This window comes from Apodemus sylvaticus, chromosome 14 (assembly GCF_947179515.1).
Source record: "Apodemus sylvaticus chromosome 14, mApoSyl1.1, whole genome shotgun sequence".
NCBI lineage: Eukaryota > Metazoa > Chordata > Mammalia > Rodentia > Muridae > Apodemus > Apodemus sylvaticus.
The window spans coordinates 41959342-41981998 of NC_067485.1; the positions used below are offsets into that span (position 1 = coordinate 41959342).

At 44.2% G+C, this 22657-nt stretch overlaps 1 protein-coding gene across 1 annotated transcript in view; it reads right to left on the reverse strand.

The window, feature by feature from the left end:
* Gpld1 (glycosylphosphatidylinositol specific phospholipase D1) overlaps nt 1-16648 on the reverse strand; it is a 46178-nt gene extending 29530 nt beyond the window's left edge. The window contains exons 1-7 of the mRNA XM_052156488.1: nt 16342-16648; nt 11898-11953; nt 8040-8118; nt 5822-5919; nt 5287-5397; nt 4178-4226; nt 3018-3072 (exon numbers count right to left, since the gene is read on the reverse strand). Of these exons, the coding sequence (XP_052012448.1) occupies nt 3018-3072; nt 4178-4226; nt 5287-5397; nt 5822-5919; nt 8040-8118; nt 11898-11953; nt 16342-16438 (545 nt within the window). The 5' untranslated portion in view covers nt 16439-16648. The remainder of the gene's footprint in view (nt 1-3017; nt 3073-4177; nt 4227-5286; nt 5398-5821; nt 5920-8039; nt 8119-11897; nt 11954-16341) is intronic.
* Between the last annotated feature and the right edge of the window lie 6009 nt (nt 16649-22657).

Below are 22657 nucleotides of genomic sequence, written 5' to 3' on the forward strand. Positions count from 1 at the left end.
TTGAGAATTCAGAGTTCATGAAAATTAGTCTCATGAATCACTAATGTGTATGTGTGTGTTCATAGGCATGAATGTGTGTGTGTGTGTGTGTGTGTGTGTGTGTGTGTGTGTGTGTGTGTCTGGTGTGTGGGGTGCGGGGTTGTATTTGGAGTTGTGTGGGGCAAGGGTTTGGGTTTCTTTTAAATAGGGCCTTACTCTGTAACCAAGTATGGACTAGAACTCTCTATGTATCCCCAGGCTGTCTTCAAACTTGCAGCATTCCTCCTGCCTCAGCCTCCTGAGTGTTGGTTGGACTTACAGGTATGAGCACCAGATACTGCTCCCCCTCTTGGATACGCTAATTTAGATGCACAGGAGAAAGCCAGAGAAATAACTCTGGGCCTGGTTTTTGGCTCATAGACATTTACTATTTAGTCAGAAGGAGTGAGTGCAGGATTTTAAAATCAGATTTATAGAGTCATTTTTATTTCAATCTCAAAATCCTCAGACTAAACAAGAATACAACCAATAAAATCTGATTTCCATAGTAAAATGAAAGAAACAAAAAAACAAAACACGAGAGTAAAATTGATTTATGTGTATTAACAAGAAAGAAGGAATTGAGAAGCCCCTTTTTAGCTTATAAGAGGACCTATGACCTTTTCAACAAAGGCTTAACAGGCAAAAAGAAATAACAAAAAATATTTGTTTTAATGAATCACTTAAGCAAGCAAGAAAGTAATAAATAAATAAAATAATAATTCCAAAGTCCAAACCCAAATAGAAAGTGGAATCCTTGGAAGCAAGCAAGGACGAAATTCAGCTTTACTGTTGGTGTCCGCTGACCTCAGAAGCTGCAGGGTTTGATGTAGGGAGCAGATAAATGAGCGTGAACACGCGGCCATTCACCAGAGAGTGGTCAACCTGCTAAAGACCGTGCCCCTAAAGAAAACTCCCCTGGAAGCCATCAACTGTCAGTAGTGAGTGGCAGCCCACGAGTCCTTCCCTCCTCCATGCTGGAATGCTGACTGGCTTGCTCTTGTACAGGCAACCACGGATGCCATGAGTCAGTCTGTGTGTGTGTGTGTGTGTGTGTGTGTGTGTGTGTGTGTGTGTGTGCATTCATCCTAGAGAGTCCTCGCCAGCCTCTGGCTCTTACAGTATTTCCACGCCCTCTTCTGAGAAGGTCCCCAAGTCTTGGGTTTGAGTGACACAGGTGTCTCATGTATGAGCTGGGATGCGGTCCCTTGACAGCACTCACTCTCTACCCTTTGAGCGGCTGGGAGTGTCTGTGTTAGTCTTCACCCGCTACTCAATGATGTCTCTCTGCGGAGGCAGAGCTGTGCTACAGTCAATCAACTTTCATCATAATTCCAACAAGTTTTTCCTGAAACACATTAGCCTTATCCTAAATGCCACCAGAAAGAGTAAAGAGAAAACATACTTTTGAAGAAGGAAGATAATGAGTGAAAATGGCCTCCGTAGGCTCCTATACTTGACTGTTTGGTTCCAATCCAGGTCTAGTGTTTGTCTGCCTCTCTGTCTCTGACTCTCTGTGGCTCTCTCTCTCTTTATCTCGCCTCTTTCTCTCTCTGTGTATCTCTCTGTGTCTGTGTCTGTCTCTGTCTCTCTGTCTCTCATCTTTCTGTCTTTCTCTGTCTTTCTGTCTCTCTCTGCCACCACACTCCCTGTCGTGATAGCCATGGACTCTTGTAAACAAGCCCCCAGTTAAATACTTTCTTTTCTAAGTTACCTTGGTCATGGTGTCTCTTCACAACAATTCAATGGTCACTAAGACAGAAGACAGATAGGAAGTTCTGTGCTTTTAGAAGCTGACGTACTGTAAAGTCTCAGGAACAGAAAGAAGTGGTATTCCTGAGCGACAGTTAACTCTGGCCAAGAGGAGAAAAAGGAAAGCACACAGGCTTGCTGCAGACCAGGGAGGAAGAGCAGACTCATGGGAAACTCGTTCTAGAACATTCAGCCACCTCTATGGGAAAATAAAATTAGATTTCTACTTTAGCTTGCAAAAAAAATTCCCAGATAAATTAAATGTAAAAAGTCTTCCTGATCTCCCAGAAGACCCAGGTTTGTTTCCCAACATCAAACAACTTGAAACCACCTGTAACTCCAGTTTCGGGGGCTCCAGCTCACTTACAGCCTCAACAAACAACTGCATATAAGTGTCACACACACACACACACACACACACACACACACACAGAAATAAAAATAAATCGTTTTAAAACCATAAAAGTTTTAAAAGACTACATAGAATCATGCCTTGAAGGTAGACTATTTCTTTTAAAAGACATCAGAAGCATACATAACCAAGGAGAACAGATATAGTCAACTACTATGGATTAACAAATTCTATTAGCCCTCAATCCCAGCTCTTGGGAGGCAGAGGCAGGCAGATCTCTGAGTTCGAGGCCAGCCTAGTCTGCAGAGTGAGTTCCACAACAGCCAGAACTATACAGAGAAACCCTGTCTTGAAAAACTGAAAAAAACAAACAAACAAACAAAACCCCCAATAATGAATACAATATACCCTAATGCACACTACAAAGTGCACAAACATAATTTAAGAAGTAATTTGACAAAATGGTGAGAGATTAGAAGCTGTATATCTAGAACACTATTCAAAAACACTAGCAAAGCCAGAGTGGTAAAACAGGGCAGAGACCCAGGCTGCTTAAGAGGCTGAAGCAAGGGAGGCCCATGGGCAAAGCCTGGGACACTCACTAGACCCTGTGTCAAATTTTAAACACTGTAAAAAAAAAATAATAATAAAATAATAATAGAATCTAAGGACTTAGCAAAGTAACAAAGTAGTTACCTAGAATCCAGAAGGCCCTAGGTTCATTACCTAGTAACAAGGATGAAATTACACACACACATACACACACACACACACACACACACACACACAAATAAAAAGAAAACCAGCAAGAAAATAAGCTATAAACTAAAAAACAAATCTGGCAAGTCACAAATGCCATTTTGGCACCACTTATTTAAAAGAATATTGGTCTTACCAGCGTCGTGAGAGGTAATTAAAATTAAATTCAAACTGGCTCAACACATCTCCTCCTACAGCAAGAGAAAAAATATTTACAATCTGTGGGTTAGTGACAAGACAGCTTCTTCCAGCACATTCCCACACACCAGACCATTCCCACGGTGACTCATGCTGCCTCAGACCTGTCTTGAAGAAAGAGCTCTCTTTAAAAAAAAAAAAAAAAACCTTACCTAGTGACATGAATGAATTAAGAAAACACAGTGAAATAATTCCATTTGCTGTTTTTTGCTTGTTGTAACAGGACCTCACTGTGTAGTCTTGACTGGCCTGGGTTCACTCTGCTTAGTGCTGTCCTTCAATTTATAGTAATCCTCCTGTCTCAGCTCTCCCCAACTGCTGGGATTACAGGTGTGTGCCACCACACCCAGCTTTGAACTTATTTTATTTTACTTTAAGATAGACCATTCAAGTCTTTTCAAGTAAATGCTAATGATTACATCTAAAGACAATTACAACAGGAAAAAGAGCTCAGTGATTGGAGGCTGAAATGCAGGTGACTGAGACTAATCTAGCGATAGACTTTAATCTAACATAGAAGTAAAGTTTCTCATAAAATTATGTCAACAACAAAATACATATTTTTAAACAAAAAAATACATTAATACACCCACTTAGAAATCAGGGCCTTAGCTAGGGGTGGTGGTGCATGTCTTTAATCCCAACACTTGGAGGCAGAGGCAGGAGAATCTCTGTGAGTTCAAAGCTAGAGTTCCACACCAGCCAGGACAGCACAGAAACCCTGTCTCAAAAAAAGAAATGTATCTCTGTGTTGAATGCGCTGTGTTATGTTCTAATAAACTTTAGCATTAAAATTTTAAAAAAAAATATTTAACATATAAGGTTGGCAGGATGGTTCAGTAGGTAAAAGCGCTTGCTATGTAAGGCTGGAGCCCTGAGTTCAAATCCCAGAACCCACAGAAAGGTGGAAGGAACCACTCCATGATGCAGTCTTCTGACCTTCACACCTGCACACTGTGGCTCCCATGACACACACAGGCACATCATGTACATGACAACACAGATGCTCACACACACACACACACACATACTTGCATGCACACTAGCAAATAAATTAAGAAAAGTAATTGACATATGAGAGAAATGAATAAACAGTACCAAAATCACCAGCCGAATGAGCCTCAGAATAAGAGCCGTAAAAATCAATCTGAGGAACAAAGAGAAGTACGTGGTGAATGTCATGGACTGTGACCCAGAATGTCACCCCAAATCAGAGAGGTGGCAGCCTCTCCCAGGGGATTGCAGAAGTGTATCTTGGTGTTTGGTCTTCACACTAACTTTCCTCCCTCTTGTCTGTGTTGTCCAATGATTTGGATAACGAGAGAGCTGCAGACAGTTGTGTCTCCCTGGGGTGAACAACATCTCCAATGGAGTCTACAATTACAGGTCCAATAAAATGGAGTTAATAGCAGCTAACGTGGGCGGAGGAGGGCAAGAGGCATAAACATGAATGAGCAAGGTGTGCTGACACGTACATATATGAACCACCGTGATGAATCCCATTATCTTACATGCTATGCGAGATGGTGCAGTAGTTAGGAACACCGGTCGCCCTCCCAGAGAACCTGAGTTTGATCCCAGCTGACAACTGTCTTAATCAGACACTTAAGCAAAGACACTGCAGAGACACATCTGCCCCTGTTTCCTGCACCTTAGTCCATTTCATTCTTGTGGATGTGTCTTTAAAGGTGGGAACAACGAAAGGAATTAATAATAACAACTGTTTTAAAAGACAAAACTCTAAAATTAGAAATTATTTGACAAGACTTTAGAACATTAAATAATCGATCTTGATTAATTTGCAAACGATAGAAAGTTTGTTTTGACTGAAACCCATTAGGCCTAAAAATGAATTTATATAATCCATAAATACATGTCTGTTGTAAAACAATGCAAACATGCAGAAATACATGGAATAAAATCTCTCCCTTCATCAGTTTCTGAGCTTAAAAAAAAAAAAAAAAAAAAAAAAAAAAGACAAAACTCTAGCCAGAAGCCACTTCGGATAAAAAGGCTTATGTTCACAGGATGTATGAACAAGCTAAAGGTTTCCTTTTCCTTAAAATAATCCAGTCCTGTTTGTAGATTTGAGGTCCAAATCCAGGGCTTTGCATGTTAAGCAAGCACTCTATCTCTGAGAGACTCCTCACCCTATCCGGTTTTGATCAGGGTGTGACAGTGGCACTCTCCTGGTAATGTGTACTCACAGCTCCCATTGTCCTGAGGAACCCTTGTTCAATACCCAGGCTGTGCCAGCTGACATCAGCGACCATGTGGGAGGTGATTCCAAACAAGAAAGCCACCAATTTCTCTGTGTCCTGGGGGGAAAAGCAAATTCAAGTCTTATGTGTTGTGTTAATATGATGATTCCCTGAAAGGCTTTAACAAACATGAATTAATCTCCATGACTGAGACTTAACAAAGATCTAGAAGCAGGTGAATCCCATAGCTTCTGGATTCAGGAAAGTACACAAGACTTTCTGGAATACTGTGTAGTGTCTTGGAAGGTTTTCGGATTCATTAGCACTGGAGCAAAATGGCTGAGTAAAAGTCTCCAAGCTTTTCTCTGATAACTTTAAGTGTTGACTAGGCATCTGCTGCGTCCTCACTGGTGTGCATGGCACCGCAGGTCAAGTGGCAATTAGCCATCCTAGTCTGGGGAGCGGAGATTCCAAATGGAGTGAATCCAGCAGGACTCGGCAGTGTAGCGGTAAATCAATGGAGGTCAGAGGGCATGCCTACCTTCTCCCAGGGCAGAGGGTAGTTCTGCCGAATATAATGGATGCTGGCATTAAGAAATGGAGTCCAGTGAGTCCTCTCAGACACGTCATGAAATTTTCCTGATAAAACAAAAAAAAATTTGGCTGTGGAACCTAAAATGTTAAGAGTCTCCTCAAATCCCCCATAACCACTCACTACTGTTCTGCTGGCTTCCCTCACTTTCCCTCCAATCTTTTATTTCCTCTGTTCTCTCCAAGATCACCTCAGGAGCAGAAGGACCAAGTATAATTTTAGAAGACTCACTGAAAGGATCCTTCCACAACAATGTGCTACATTCTGATATCTTATCCCATATCACTCTCCTTTAACTTAATCTTATTGTTGTTGTTGTTGTTACATTTGTTTGTGGTATGTCAGTCTGTGCATACATGCACACTTGCATGACACTACTCTACAGAAATCAAAGAACAACGCGCAGGAATCCGTTTTCTCCTTGCACTATGTGAGTTCCAGGGATGGAGCTCCTATCATCAGACCTGGAAGCAAGCACGTTCACTCTCTGACCGTCTCTCATGCCCCCTCCCTATTATTCATTGTAAGTTACTTTTCTCTGTCATATTCTGGTCCTAATCTTTATACCACATAGGAAAGTATAAACTGGTTTGTGCAAGTGTGGAAAGCATGGTGGCACACACTTGCAATCCCAACACTCAGAAGGTGGAGGCAGAGGCAGGAGGATTAGGGGTTCGAAGTCATCCTCAAACACATGGTGAGTTTGAGTCCTTACCTGGGCTACCGGAGACTCAACCACAAAAGAAAGTGAGGGAAGAGGAGGGAGGGAAGGAAGGAAAGGTGGAGAGAAGAGGAAGAGAAGGAAAGATTATAGATAGATAGATAGATAGATAGATAGATAGATAGATCTGCACTTCTTAGTGTAGAGTGTTGTGTGTTTTGTCTATTTTGAAGGCCAGCAGTGCTTCTTAGATTTAATGATCAAAATATTATGTGCTTTTATTAATGTTTCAAGAGACTGTCAGAGGATCAAGGGACAGTAGGACTCCATGAATGCTGCTTAGGATGTGCCGAGTGAGAAATGGTAGATTAGAGAGAAGAACTATGACCCACAGGCAACAACAGTAGTATTGAAAAATGACAGACAGGAAAACAGAAGGAATTATCTATAAGCTCAAGAAATACCAAGCTTAGCTTAAGAATTTACGTGTTTGATGTGCATGTGAGTGCAGGTGCTTAGAATCCTGCGTAGAGGAGCTAGCAGCGCCTCAGCATTTTGCTGTTGCTGAACCAGATTGTTAAGTGATAGGGTTTAGCCAGTGGTGGGCACGCCTTCAATACCAGCACTCACTCAGGCGGTTCATCTGGCTTCTTTGTGCCCTGGCTTTGGTTGGCTTTAGTTGGGTTGGGATTGGCCTACTGACAGAATCAATAATGAGAGAAGAGAGGAGGGCATGAGAGGTCTGAGGATTTATGTTCCCAGTTCCTCTGCTGTAGGATGGAAGGAGGCTGGCTATGACCCTTAGCTGCTGTCCAGTGGCCCCCTCCATGAAAGCCTCCCAGCACAATGAAGTAATCATTCCCCTGCACCGTCCGTGGTGACTCCTCACACCCTGTCCACACCTTTAGGAATGGTGCTCTCATTAAATTCCCCTCCAGTACTCAGCCAACTTAGACCGTCATGGCACTGGGCAGTGTGGTCTCATTAATATCAAGAACAATCTGGGGAGGAGGTTGCTGTGGCCCAGACACAGAACTGAGACTGTAGGTTAACCTTTTGAGAGTTACATGCTGACAAACAGAAGGGGCAGCCACAAAGCAGTCAAGCCAGCAGAGACATACAGACCAGATGTCACCACAAAACAAAACCCCAGAATTTCTATGCCTAAGCCGTTAAAGTCACTGGTGAACACTTTTACAAATATATGTTTATATGCAAACTTGCAATTTTATTTGTAATTATGTGAATGTGTTTGTCTGTGAAGGATGTGCATGAGCGTACAGGTGCCTGCAGGGGCCAGGAAAAGACGTCAGATGTCCTGGAGCCCAAGTTACAGGTGGTTAGGAGTCACCCAACATGGGTGCAGGGAACTGAAACCTCGTCTTCTGCAAGAGCAGAATACACTTTTAAGCACTGAGCTGTCTCTCCAGCCTATGAAATACAATTTTTAAACTCCCGTTAACCAGCAAATGTGACATCACTCCCTCTGACCCCGCTCCCCCTTACCTCTTTTACAGATGCTTGGATAAAAGGCATCAGGAAACACCGTCCCGGCCTGATATGCGTCCTGGTGCTCTAAGAGAAGCTGAGAAACAAGAGAATGCAGAAATTAGAAGACCAGAGTCAGCAGGCTGGGAGAGTCGGCACCACGTGTCTCTAGCTATGAAAGATGAGAGCTACCCCACACATAAACAGATGAAGGGAAAGACAGGCAGGAGTGACTACATGTTAAAACCCCATACATGGTTCACCAGCGTACAGTATGTATCATATATAACAACTTCAGGGTCTTTCTTGTGTAACAGACAAGTTTAAAAAGTAGCAAAACCCACCTGTTTACATTTTACTATTTTTCATTTTCTATTTTTGTTTCTCTAATGGAGTAGAATGCTGCTAAGCCCGTTTTAAAATTTTTACTTCTTTATGTGTAGGCTGAGGTCTGGAACTAGTAGTCAAGATGGATTTGCATTTTCCAAACCAAGACTGCATTAAGTCTGTCGAATCTGCAGCTAGCCAGCCGGGCAGTGACTGTGACAACAGGCACACAGACAGTTTTCAGTGCTGTTGCATGTGTTGTTCCTAGAGGCCTTTCTAGACACAGCTGGAGCTCCTCCTTGAGTTCTTAGTGTGACAGCCACATCTCTAGCTTTTGACCATTCATCCCCCTGCATACGCTAGCTCAAGGGCTTCTGTTGAGGTCTGGGCTTTTGCTATGTATTGTAATACTAAATGCTGGCCCTCGGGCCTGGTTGCCCTCCAAGGACAAGAGAATCTGCACATAGACCCACCCATGGGGACCCATGCTATCTGACCTTGCCCCCCACCCCTAAGTTATCCCTGATTGGTGAATTTATATCCCTGGTTGGATGCCTATAGCGGGCAGTATTGAGATAGGCAGGATTCGGGGTTTCTGGGCCTGGGGTCTGAGGGGAGAGAGAAGATGGAGAGAAGGTAGACGCCATGGGTTAAGTGGTCACAAAGGCATGGTCCCGAGGGCTGGCCAGCAGACAGCAAGAGCAGCACTGATAGAACACAGCAAAGTATAATTCAGAGGGTAGATATCTGCCCAGCTCTAGTGCTGATTAAGGCTTATTATAGTAATAAATGTTGTGTGTCTTTTATCCTAGAACTGAACGATCTAAGGCAGAGTAGAAACCCTGATTGGGTCTAAATAATTTCTATGACAGCTTCTGTGATCTGCAATAGGACGGTGGGGGATACAATCCACAGTGGAGTTTGGTGGTGCAATCCTTTTCTTTCCTTTTTAAAAAATAAATATTTATTATTATTATCCATATGTGATGTATAGTGTGTGTGTGTGTGTGTGCCTATGTGGGAGGTCAGAGGGCAGCTTTCAGGAGTAATGCCCTCCATCCCAGTGGGTTCTGGGGCTTGAACTCGGGTCATCAGCCTTGGTAGAGAGGGTCTTTACCCACGGAGACAGATCACCAGCCAGAGAGTTGGACTTCTGTCACTTAAAAAATCATAAATAACAAGCTTGAGGACAGTCCAGTGCTGAAGAGCACTTGTTGCTTTTCTAAAGGACCAGAGTTCAATTCTCTGCACTCACATCAGGGAGCTCAGAATGGCCTACAACTCCAGCTCCAGGGGATCTGACGCCCTCTTATGGCCTCCACAGGCACATGCTCATGTATGGTACACACACACACACACACACACACACATTAAAAACCATAAATACCATTAGCAGCCTCCCAATTTAGGAGCTGAGTGTGTATGTTAAGCCTTTCTTTCATATCAATAAACCATTATTAGACATAGGCAATTAACAGATGAGGTAATGGAAGTGGTTCTACCCTCTTGGAATATATTGAAACTTATTAATAAGTTAATAATTCAAAGGCCACCTTAAGCCTAGAGAAAAGCACCCTTTTGTGAGACAGGGTCTTTCATAATCTAGTTGGCTTTGAGATTAGCATATAGTAAAGAAAGACCTTTGCCTGATCCTTCTGCATCAGCCTCCCAAAGGTGGGAATGACCGGCCTTTAGCACCCCGCCCAACCCCACTCTGCTTACCTAGCAAACTGGCAAGGGTGAAAAGGAATATAAAGTAAACTACGAAAGCAAAAGCTCTACCAAATCTGAATATTTATGGAACTTTTTCAGTAAAGTACAAGAGTAATTAAGGCTTTCTGCGTGCTGTCAAGTACATACGCATGGATATGGTTTTTGTCCAAGCCTTCCTGTCTCACATCTTCCTCCAAAAGTGGAATGTAAAACCTAGAATTCCCCTGCCCCAGGCAGGTCCCAGAAACTCTAACTTACAAGGAGAGGACGTTTCTGTCCTGAGTCAGAAATGCCCGGCTTCATCTTGTCTGACGAGGAAGGACAGTGGAGCCACCTGACCTTCTCTCCCTGGTTCCCACCCAGGCCAGGAGCTTTAAATCAGACTCCGATGCTGCTGTCCAGCTGCAGCCCACACAGTGACACCTCCACAGGATTCCAGAGGACAACGCTACAGCGTAGGGACAGCTGGGCACAAGGAAGCTTGCAGGAATGCAAACAACAACTCACCTGAGCTAGAGAGATGTCAGACACCTCCCCAAGATAGATAAATAAATGTAATGTTGGGAAATGTTTGTAAGGAGCTCACTGAGGAACCCGGAGAGTAGCAGCCCCCATTCCGTGAGGAGGAAGTGCTCGTGCTTAAGACCCTTCCAGAACTTGCCGCATGCCTGTCTGTCATCTGCCCGTCTTTTTACATTTATCTGTTTGCATTTTCCAAAGCAAGACTGTGTTAAGTCTGTTGACTCTGCAGTACATCAGTATAGGTGCACACTAATGTGTCTATGTGTATAACAGTAGTGGTGTATGAGTGCTGTGGTCCCTATGTGGACATCAGAGAACAACATTCAGAAGCAGGGTTTGTTTCCCCTTCTACTGTCTGGGTTCTAGGGATGCCTCCGGTTGGTAGGCTCAGCAGCAAGTGCCTTTACCTGCTGAGCCACCTCATCAGACCAATGGGCTGAGTTAGCTCTGACGTCACAAAAGATTGCCAACCACTGCTACCAATGTCAGTTTTTAAGACTCATCATTACCACATAATGTTATATATAATATGAATATTAGTAGCAGCAGCAGCAGTAGTATACAACTAGGAACAAGGCATAGGAACACAATGGGTTACGTGATATAAGGGCGGGTACAGGTGACCCATCATATAGTCCGACAGGTGGGAGGAGACAAGAGAGATAGCACATTTCCTCATGAAGACCCCTGGCTCCTGAGTTCAAGCTGAGGCCAGAACTCTCATTTATTATACGCATAGCCCTGGCTTCAGTTTCCAGCAACACACACACACACACACACACACACACACACACACACACAGAGAGAGAGAGAGAGAGAGAGAGAGAGAGACTCCCTGCTCCTTCTGATGATAAAGATGTTTACAACAAATACTTATAAAACGTAGAAAGTAAGTGAGTTCTCTCCAGCACAACCTCTCTTTATAAGAACAACAACAACAAAATCACTTACAAATTATATCAAAGGCCAGGGATGTAGCTCACTGGTAAAGCTATTCCCTAGAATGCACAAGGCCCTGGGTTCTACAACAAATATTGCAAAAAGCAAAGAAAGAACAAGGTTTCAAAATATAAATTATATCATTTAAATATTTGAGTTCTAAAATATTTTAAATTTACATGGGTATACATATATATGTGTATAAAACACATATAATGTCTGAGTGGCACTGGACATGTGTATTTTTAACTACAACATTAGGTTTATAAATGCATAAGTACAACTCTTAGGATTAATTTAAGGATCTGTCTAGACCTTTGCTTGACACCCACAGAGGAAAATGTAAATACAATCAACAGGAATCCAGCTCCCTACCTCTTTGTAGTTAATGTGTCCATCTTGAAGCTGAAGAAACTCCAGAGCTCTGTGTCCTGAAAAAAAAATGAATACCATATGAGCTAAGTACACAAAATTTTGGTGATCTGTATTCACCAAAGATCATTTTTTAGAAAGATATCTTTTAACTTATGTGTGTATGTGTCTGTGTATATCTACATGTATATGTGTGCAAGTGCAGTTACTCATGGAGGCCAGAAGAGGCCATAGGATTCCTTGGAGCTGGAGATGTGCACAGTAGAACTCCGTTGTGGCTCCACTGCGAGCCACCCAACATGGATGCTTAGAAATGAACACGGTTCCTCTTCAAGAACATGAAGCATTTTTACCTGCTGAGCCATCTCTCTAGCCCGTAGATTTTTTTTTAAAAAGAAAACCATATTTTTTAGTTTCAAACGATAGAGAAAACAAGATAAAAAGTAAGATTGCACTCAGTTGAGGTTTTCTTTAGGCAGAACTGGTTTGTTTGTTTGATTGATTGATTGAATGATTGATTGTCACAGGGTCTCTCTGTGTAGCTCTGGCAGGCATGCAAGTTTGCAGACCAGGCTGGCCTTGAACTCCCAGAGATCCACCTGCCTCCTCATAAGTATTAGGATTAAAGCCTGTTTCATTTTGTCCGACTTAGGCATGATTTTAAATATTTATGTTATTAGAATACAAATCAAATTTGTACAGCAATTTAAATTTTCTGCTTAACTAACAATATGACCTTGGGCAAATTACCTAACACTGTAGACCTCAATTACCTCCTCTGTGAAAAAAAACGCTACCTCACAGGTTAGCTGAAAGAACCACAGAAAATAAATACTGAGCAAGAACACAGGGGCTCATGTGGGAGGAACACGGGAAACAGAAACTGTCATGGAATCTGCTGCCTCAGAGCTGGGTAGATAACCCTAAACACAATACGAAAAAATGTCCCAAAGCATGGATGACAATGGTCCCCGAGTGTGTGTCATCACTGAAATACTTTGGAAGGACAATCATCTCAGAAAGCTGCGCACTCCACCCCCCAACGCAGACTTGCAGAGATCCAACCTGAATGTTAGCTTAAGTAGGAGGGTTGACACTCCTTGGAACTCATGCTGAGCTGCAACACCTATTTCTCTTGTGAACCACATTCTTTTTTTTTTTTTTTTAAAGATTTGGTTTGAAGTATATGTTGCTTCTGCTTACATACATGTTTATGCACCACATGCAGACAGTGCCTTCAGAGGGCAGTGGACCCCTGGAGTTACAGACAGTAGCTAGCTGTCATGTGGGTGTGCTCAGAATCAAACCCAGAGCAATCTGTTCTCTTAACTTCTAAAACATCTCTCTAGTCCTGAATCACAGTCTTTCTTAAATCAAAAAAGCCACTCCTTTACTGTATACTTTGATACCCCAATAATGAAGTCACAGAACACACAAAGCATCCAGATTCAGTATCCCAGTGTTTTCCTAACACAAACCATTGAATGAGGACAACTGTAGAAATGGTTTGACATAAGTATCAATATTCCACTCAGGCCTCACATAAGAAATCAAAAAATGAATGAGCTGTGTCATTTAAGTTGTTACTAAATCCAAGGTGGAATTTCAGGTGCCTTTCATACGAAAATCTTAGAATTTGTGCAGATTCTATTTCATCTATATATACACAGATTTAAAAAAAAAAAAATGGTTTCACTCTGTAACGTAAGCTGGCCCGGAACTCAGAGCTCTCCTCCTGCTTCTGTCTTCCCAATCACTGTTGGGACTATGAGTATAAGCCACTGCACCCTGATTAGATATTTAAATGTCCATTAGGACTTACCTATCCATCAGGAACCAACGCAGAAACTCTAAGAATTTTTGTTTTACTCCAAGGATGAGAGGGGAGGTGGAGGGAGAGAGAGAGGGAGAGGGACAGGGGAGAGGGAGAGGGAGAGGGACAGGGGGAGGGGGAGGGGGAAGAGGGAGAGGAGGAGGGAGAGGGGGAGGGGGGAGAGAGAGGGAGAGGGGGAGGGGGAAAAGGGAGAGGAGGAGGGAGAGGGGGAGGGGGGAGAGAGGGGGAGAGAGGGAGAGAGAGAGAGAGAGAGAGAGAGAGAGAGAGAGAGAGAGAGAGAGTATTTTCATTTATATGTGTTCTCCTTGGGCTTCCGTCATGTTAGCTCAGAGCTGGAAGACCCGTAAGAATTCCTTCCGTTGCCCTCCCCCAGCCAGAGGAACACACAGACCATGCGTTTCGCAGAACAACACGTCCAGTTTACAGCAGGACTAATGGTTGCTGTCTATGTCCGTTCCCTTTGTTTCTTGACTCTCTTTCAGAAGTAAATGTTTGACTCACTGTCAAGACACAGCATTCTGGGCCAGACCACCCACCAGGGAGTCTGAAACAGTGAATCTGCTTCCTTGTCTGCAGACTGGAAGGCCTGGGCCAGGGCCAGGGCCAGGGCCAGGCCCTTTGAATCCTTTCTACACTGGGAACTACGCTCTTCGGATCCTGCCTGCCATGGCTCAGACCCTACATCTACTTTACGCTGGTAACTTTTCCTATTACATCTGTAACCTAGTCCCTCTTTGTAACTGATAGAAGTGGCTTAACTATAAAACAGTATCTTTTTTGAAATAAAAGAAAGCCTGGAATATTAAATATACCTAAAATTAATCTTAAAAATCACTGTAGAATGTACTCTTATTTTGATTGTATTATGAATTGCTTTACGTTCCTCACACATTAAAAAAAGATTCACAAATATATTTCATAAGAACCAAATCCCTTTGTTAGGAGAGCTCTACCATATATGCTTAAGATGTGCAAAGTAGTAAGATTTTAATTAGCTTATCAACATATCACATCACATACCTTAAATGTATACAGTTTATTTTTGCCAGCTATACGTTAACTAGAAAAAGTAAGTTTGAAAAGCCCTCCACCTTTTCACTTATCTAAATCCACTATCTATCTCCTAGTTTGGTTTCCACTGCAGAAATAAACACCCTGACCAAAAGCAACTTGAGGAGGAAAAATTTGATTGGCTTACACATCCCAGTCATAGTCTTTCATTGAGGGAAATCAGGGCAGGACTTAAGCAGGAACCTGGAGGCAGGAACTGAAGCAGAGGCCACAGAGGAGCACTGCTTGCTCAGACTGCTTTTTTATACATCCAGACATCTCCCGTCCACAGTGAACTGAACCTCTGTCGTGAATTAAGGAAATGTCCCACAGACTTGTCTACGGGCTCATCTGACGGAGGCAGTTCCTCAGCTGAGATCCCCTCTTCCCCGATTTGTCTACTCGACAAAAACTAACCAGCACAGTCAAGATAACTCCGCCACTGCCCCCGAGGTCAGGCACACTGGAGCGTGTGGCCTCCTCATAACTCCTATGATGCTAAGCTGGACTCCTGTAATGGTAACAACCACTCAGTCTCGCTGGTGCCTTACCTGAAGCCAAGCATCCTAAGGCACTTACCCCGTGGGAAATAATTTAGGTCAACGATGGAAACCAGGGTAACCTTAAAGCTCAGATGATGTGTCAAGCCCGTAAGAGCCACTAACAGCCATCCAGGGACTCACTCCTATGGCCACACATAACCCTTCACATCTGCTTAGATATGCCTGTCCTTGGAAGTATAAATGCACAAGGCTAGTCTCACACTCCTGCCACAGACATCCACCTTCCTTCTCTCCTAGTTCTGTGACTCTCTTCAGTTCCTCACTATCCTCTTCGAGGAACACCCAGCAGCCTCACAGAAAGGAACGGAAAGGTCCTCGCTCTCTCTCACCGACATCTTCCCCCCCCACCCCCCCCACCCTGCAAGCCACCTGCCATTTCCTAGCCCTGGATAATTCCAATCTTCCTCTCTCCTCTCCACTGTCAGACCACTTCCCAGAGGAGGAAGAATTGTGTCGATATGTGGGATAGATTTTTCAATCTCTTTCTGAAGCTTACTGATGGATTCTTGTTCTTTTAATAACACGAAGAGGGGTGGCGAGATGGCTCAGCGGTTAAGGGCACACAGTGCTCTTGAAGGGAACATAATTTGATCACAAGCACCCATGTTGGGTCACACATACCTGCCTGGAACTTTAGCTCTGATGCCTCTGACTTCCCAAGACACCTGCACTCATGTGCATACACTTACATACACACACCAATGATGATGATGATGATGATGATGATGATGATGATGATAATATCTTTAAAAACTAACACACACACACACACACACACACACACACACACACACGAAGGGGCCAGGGATGGGGGTCAAATCACATAATCTCAGGACTCAGGAGAGAGAGGTTGGAAGATCACCTCAACTTTGAGGCCAGTGCATTCTACATAGTGACCTCCAAGGTAGCCAGAACTATATCAGGAGACCCTGTCTGTAAAACAGACAGACAGACAGACAGATGCGCGTGCACATATACACACACACAGCCCAGTACTTACCTATTTCTACATGTGTTGAGAGACCACAAGATGAACTTCTAGAGCAGAAAAAAGACAGCAGGAGCAGCAGGCCAGACCACAGCCTGCCTCCAGACATGTTGTCCTTCCTCCACAGCTGCTCTGCTAATGTGGGGACAATCTAAGCTGTAGCCAAACTATGACTCCAAAATCCAGGCACAGACTCGGCGTGTTCCCTCTACACAGGTCACTGACACAGGAAGCCAAGCCTCATTTCAAAATAATGATGTTTTCCAATGAAGTCAACGGATCACCCGCTGTTAAAGCTTTTCCAGAACAGCAAACAAACTGTCCACCTGGGAGGGGAGAGAAAGCAATCTGCTGGGATCTGAAAGCCTTTGGCAGGAGGCACTTGACTGTCCCACCCACCCAGATTTTCCCTCAACACGCCATTGGCTCGACAAATCAAAGCTGCCTTCAGCTTGCTTACCAAACAGACACTCACCTGTGCCAGTTGATGGTCACTCTGATTCGACCTCCCTGTCTGCGAGCAGCATCTCCAGTATCCTCACCTCACACTTATCAAAGAGTTTCCTCATTCTCCCAAGCCCCAAGTGCATGCTGGGAAAGCTTTTATGGTGATCACCTAGAACCGGCTTCTCCTTTTTGCTCTTTGGCAACAGAGACTGCCAGTTCGGCATGTTACACAACCCCAGCCACTCCTGGCCTTCTGCTCTGGCTCTTCCAACAGGGCTTACCGAGATGTGTTGCAAGGAAGGATTCCTGCAGCCCAAAGATACTGACTGCACCTGCAAGGTGGAGGCAGGAAGCAGATTAAGGCGAAGCGACAAGGAAGGCTCTGGAAAATGCCGGGCTCAGAATAGACTCCTCACGAGGTAGCCGATAGAAACAGGCAGTCCACGGAAACAACCCAGGTCATTTGTGGACGTAAAGGATGGTGATCTTAACACCCAAACGATGCACTGTCAGCGCTCAAAGCAGCGGGGTGCTCCCAAAAGACTGTGAGGAAACAGCATTCATTCTTGGGCCAGGCAAGGGGAAGGGATGAATGAACAAAAGCCGGGATAATTCGAGCAGGCAGTCTGCCAAGGCTTGTTTGTTATGTAATCTTCAGCCCCATTCAACCCCCAAGACGTGGTTTCTGTAATTCCCCCCACCAGGGGCACTGGTCCTGACTGCTACTAACTGCCTTTAGGCCACAGGCTGCAAGTTTTGTTTTGTTTTGTTTTGTTTTGTTTTGTTTTGTTTTGTTTGGGGGGGGTGTTTTTGTTTTGTTTTGTTTTTTAATTGGATAGCAAGGTGTTTATAAATTTACACCACTTTGCTTGCTTTCATGTTTGTCAGTGGGATTTCATGTATGCCAGAATAGCCCTGACCTTCTTGTGGAGCCCAGGATGACCTTAAATTCAGAACTCTCCTCCTTGTCCCTGCCAGTGTTGGGACTGTAGGTGTGAGCCCAGCATCCCTGACCAGACTGTTTGCAAGTAAATATATAAATCACATGTATATCTAGAATTTTAGCTCTCTATATAGAAAATACCCCCCCCCCAAAGAACTGACTTCCTGACCCTACATCCCTCTATGACATGACACTCAACTGGAGTGGGGAACAAGCTGTCTCTTGAAGGAAAATGTTCTCTGTGTCCTCTTGTCCTAACCACCACAGCCTGTGGTGGGTCCCTAGTACTACTCTGCCTGCAGAAGTCTGAGTTGGCCGCCTCTCTCTCCGAGCCTCCTAAAATCTACAGGTACGATGATAGTGATGATAAATTAGGGCTTTAGTAAACCTAAGAGCACTCGAGAATGTTGGGGTTTTGTCTAAGCTCCACCCCACACCTACCTGCCAATAGCCAGGTATGCCCCGCCCCAGAGATCTGGCCCACTATAAGAGGGGCTACTTGCTCCTCCCCTCTCTCTTTTTGCTCTCCGCTCTCCCATACTCTCTCACCTCTCTGCCCCTGGGGCTCTTCCCCCCCCTCCACGTGGTCATGGCCGGCCTCCACACTCTCTCTCCCTCCTCTCTCTCTCTCTCTCTCTCTCTCTCTCTCTCTCTCTCTCTCTCCCTCTCTCTCTCTCTCTCTACCACTAACTCCCATCCCCTATTCTGAATAAACTCTATTCTATACCATGTCTGTGTGTGTGTGTGGTCCCTCAGGGGCAGAGGTGCCCAGGCAAGGGCCCGCCTGGACACCTTCCCCCACGCCGCCTAGCCACACTCACCTAACCCCCTATATTACCCCCTTTAAGCCCCTCATCATCCTGCTGAGTCCTTCAGAGAGCAGTCAGTCAATATCAGAAAATTGGGTATGACTGCATCTACTGTAGTCCCAGAACTCCAGAGGCTGAGAACAGATGGCTGATGGAAGTTTGAGGCTAGCCTGGACTACACTGGGACCTTTTCTTGAAAATAACCACAGGGCTGGCAGGATGGCTCAGTGGGTAAAGGCACTTGCCGCCAAGCCTGCCGACCTGAGTTAATCCCCAGGATCCACATGGTGGAAGGAGAGGACTGATTCTCGTCCACACACACAAGTAAATACATGTAGAAAAAACTTAAAACAACAACAAGATAGCAGATAGAGAACCGGGAAGGAGCAGCAGGAGAAAATCCTGCCTAAAGAGCTATCTAGGCAGATATAAGAAAACCAAGCCCAGTGTAGGGGAAAGCCAGGTCAGGAAAGCAGTAGTGGGTGGGTTGGTGAGCAGGGGGAGGAAGGACGGGATAGGGGGTTTTTGGAGGGGAAACCAGGAAAGGGGGATAACATTTGAAATGTAAAAAAGAAAATATTGAAAGAAAGAAAGAAAGAAAGAAAGAAAGAAAGAAAGAAAGAAAGAAAGAAAAGAAAGAAAAGAAAGAAAAGAAAGAAAACAAAGAAAAGAAAGAAAAGAAAGAAAACTAAGCCACATAAAACACCAGGGAAGGAAACAGGTTCCATTACTAACCAATACTAATCCCAAATTCGTTACATATTTTATGCATTTGAAGTTTAGAATGACCATATTTGCTAATGCAACCAAAAAAATGATGAAATTCCTCACGTAGTGCCACGTGATGGTTATGCGATAATGTCGCTATTTTTAAGAAATGCTGGGGAGATGTCTTACTCATTAGATCACAAGCATGAAGACCGAATTCTCATCCTTACCAGCATCTAAAGGCCAGGCACAGGGGTGTGCTCCTGTAACTCCAGGGCTGGGAAGGCACCGGCCAGCCAGCCTAACCCAACCAATGAGCCCCAGTGGTGAAAGACCATCTCAGAGATAGAATGGAGGAAAGCTATTATGAAAGATACCCGATGTTGACCTCTGACCTCTATATACATCCATGTCCACATGCTTAGGGGAGTATTTTTTTTTCCTACTGCTATCCCCCTTGCTAACACAGGCCTTTGTTATAAAGAGGCAGTGTGATTCCATCTTCTGGAGCTTTTCTGAAATGCAAACACAAATTGCAAAGCCAGTGTGCAGGTATCCTTGGAGCCCGTGAGAATGTGCGCTTCATCTGCATACCAATTCTGCTAGCTTCAGTCTGAGTGACCTTGTGCAAGTTATTCAACTATGCTGCTGCTTCTCTGTGACTCAGGGGTAATAATAGTTTCCACCTTGTGGGTCACTGTGGTTATCAGATGAGTCAATAGATAATGCATTTTAAATGGAGATCAGTATACCATAAGTGCAATATTCCTTCATAACTATCATTCAGAAAAAAATGTCCCCACCCAAAAGCTTCAGCATGGACGCCTATTATTTTCCTGGTTGATTTTTGTTTGATTTGGGTTTTGTGGGACAGGGGATCAAATTCAGGGCTTCCTTCATTTTAGACAAGGGTTCTAACACTGAGCTATATCCCCAACCCATTTATTGATTTCTTTCCTATCAATAAAATGACTTTGCATTCAGGTTAGTCAGTATAAGATTATTTCTAAAAATTTAGATATGGATATAAAGCAAAAATAGATGAAGCCATTGAAATAAAAACTAGTCTCCATATGGAGATAAATGATGAAATCAATATTTTTTGTATAAAGCCATTATGTAGTTTAGGCTATCCTCAAACCATCTATATAGCTAAGTTATGCCTTGATTTATTTTTTAAGTGTGTGTGTATGTGTGTGTGCGAGAGAGAGAGAGAGAGAGAGAGAGAGAGAGAGAGAGAGAGAGAGACTGTGTGTGAATGCAGGCACACCTGTGGAGGTGAGAGGACAACTTTCAGCACACACATACACACACACACACACACACACACACACACACACATATACACACCTGCTTGAGGCAAGGTCTCTCTTCATGTTTCTGCTTCTCAGAGCACTCCAGGCTAACCCGTGCTTCCAGGCCACTCGTCTTCCCCTCCCCCCTTGCCATCAGGAGGGGTAGAGCTGCAGCTATGGCCACTGCATCCACCTTCTTACATGGGTTCTGCAGACTGAACTAGGTCCTCAGGCTGGAGAGGCAAGCACTAATGCCCCCGGGCCACCTTCCCAGCCCTTACCTGGAATTCTCCTTCCCTTTGTCTCTACCTCTCTGCTGGGAATGCAGGCCCCAAGGCCAGCTTTAGACATGATTTTAGTGTCCAAAATGGTAGTCTTCTGTGTCACTGTCTTAGAGGACCATGACAACAGCTGGGGGAGAGGATGGACAGTTCAGAGAGTGGGCTTTAGGAGTGATAATAGGTCATCAGGTAAAGGTGCTTGCGGCCAAGCCCGATGACCTAGGGCCAATCCCAAGGACCCACAGGGCAGAAGGGAAAAAAGAAAGTCAAACCTGGCAACCCTCCCCTTCTTCACATAAATAAATATGCTTTTAAAGCCAGGAACTGGAAACTCATGGTACCCGGGAACACAAGGGAAAAAGAAGAGGCTCCTGTCTCCAGGTGCGTTTCTCCTGTGGGTACCGGTGAGCACACCCATCCAAGATCTGGGAGTCATCTGGGGGCAACTGTTTCTACTCCAAATGGCTTGGGGGGGGGGGAAGAACCAGTGTAGGGAGATTCGAGTGCCACTTAATGGACTGCTCAGACTACAGGGACAGCTGCCTTGATGAGCTCCTTCCTTCAACGAGCAGGTAAAAACACAATCTTACTACGGCACTAGTGTGAGGATTAATAGTAAGATTATACCTGAATTGTGCGTTTAGGGTTTGGGGTTTTGTGTGTGTGTGTGTGTGTTCTCACTTTCAAGAAAACAAACAGTGAAACAGCTAAAATCAGGTGCTACTCCTGGTGGGCAGCACAGCTGAAAAGGAGAGCGAGCAGAGCTTTACAGAGTTTCTCGTGCCAGGGGCGGTGACTCGTTGGAATACTCTCAGATTGACACCGTGGACTCCCTGAGTTCAAGACCAGCCTGGGCTACATAGTGCATTTGACGTTGGCTTTTCTTACCAAACGAGATGGTGTTTATCTTTTATTTCTGGTTTTTTTTTTTTTTTCCAAGTTGACTCTTTCAAACAGAAATAAAAGAAAAAGAGAGGGGGGCTGGAGAGATGGCTTAGTGGTTAAGGGCACCGACCGCTCTTCCAAAGGTCATGAGTTCAAATCCCAGCGACCACATGGTGGCTCACAGCCATCTCTAACAAGATCTGATGCCCTCTTCTGGGGTGTCTGAAGACAGCTACAGTGTACTTACATATAATAAAGAAAATTTAAAAAAAGAAAGAAAAAGAGAGGAAGAAGGAAAGGGAGAAGGAGAGAAAACGAGAGACAGTGAATTCTAGACTGGATCCTGAGACTCAGCTGATTTCAAGTTTGGGGTCTACAGAGATTAAGACAAGATCTGAAGGAATGGTCTATCAGCAGAGCGCCCCCTACAGGCGGCAGGCGTCCAGGCCAGCTTGCGATAGCCAAGAAAGCCACCGGAGGCCCTCCTTATCTTGACCCCTTCTCTCCCCAATTCCCTCAATAAAATACAGGACAAAGTAGTGAACACACACAGCACACACATGTGCACACCTACTTGCACACACAATTAAATCCTGCTGTTGAGACTTCCACCAGATGTACCTGGCACAAGACTGGGAAGCTCTGACTCAGCAGAAGACAAAACCAACAATTAAAAGTACATCTGAGGCATTTTGTAAATACAGTATTCTAACTGGGGCGTGTAGTGCTTGTCTGTAATCCCAGAACCCTGGAAAGGAAGACTGGGAGATGTAGGTCATTCTAGGCTACATAGTAACATGTTTCTCAGTAATAGTAATAATATTAGTAGTAGTGATAATAATAGTAATAATAATAATAACATTTGACTCTGCGCATTCTGAGCACAAACATGCCATTTCTTTTATTCAAATTAAAACTTAGGGTTTCTTTCTGCTGCAGAGTTTGGGCCCCAGATGTAAC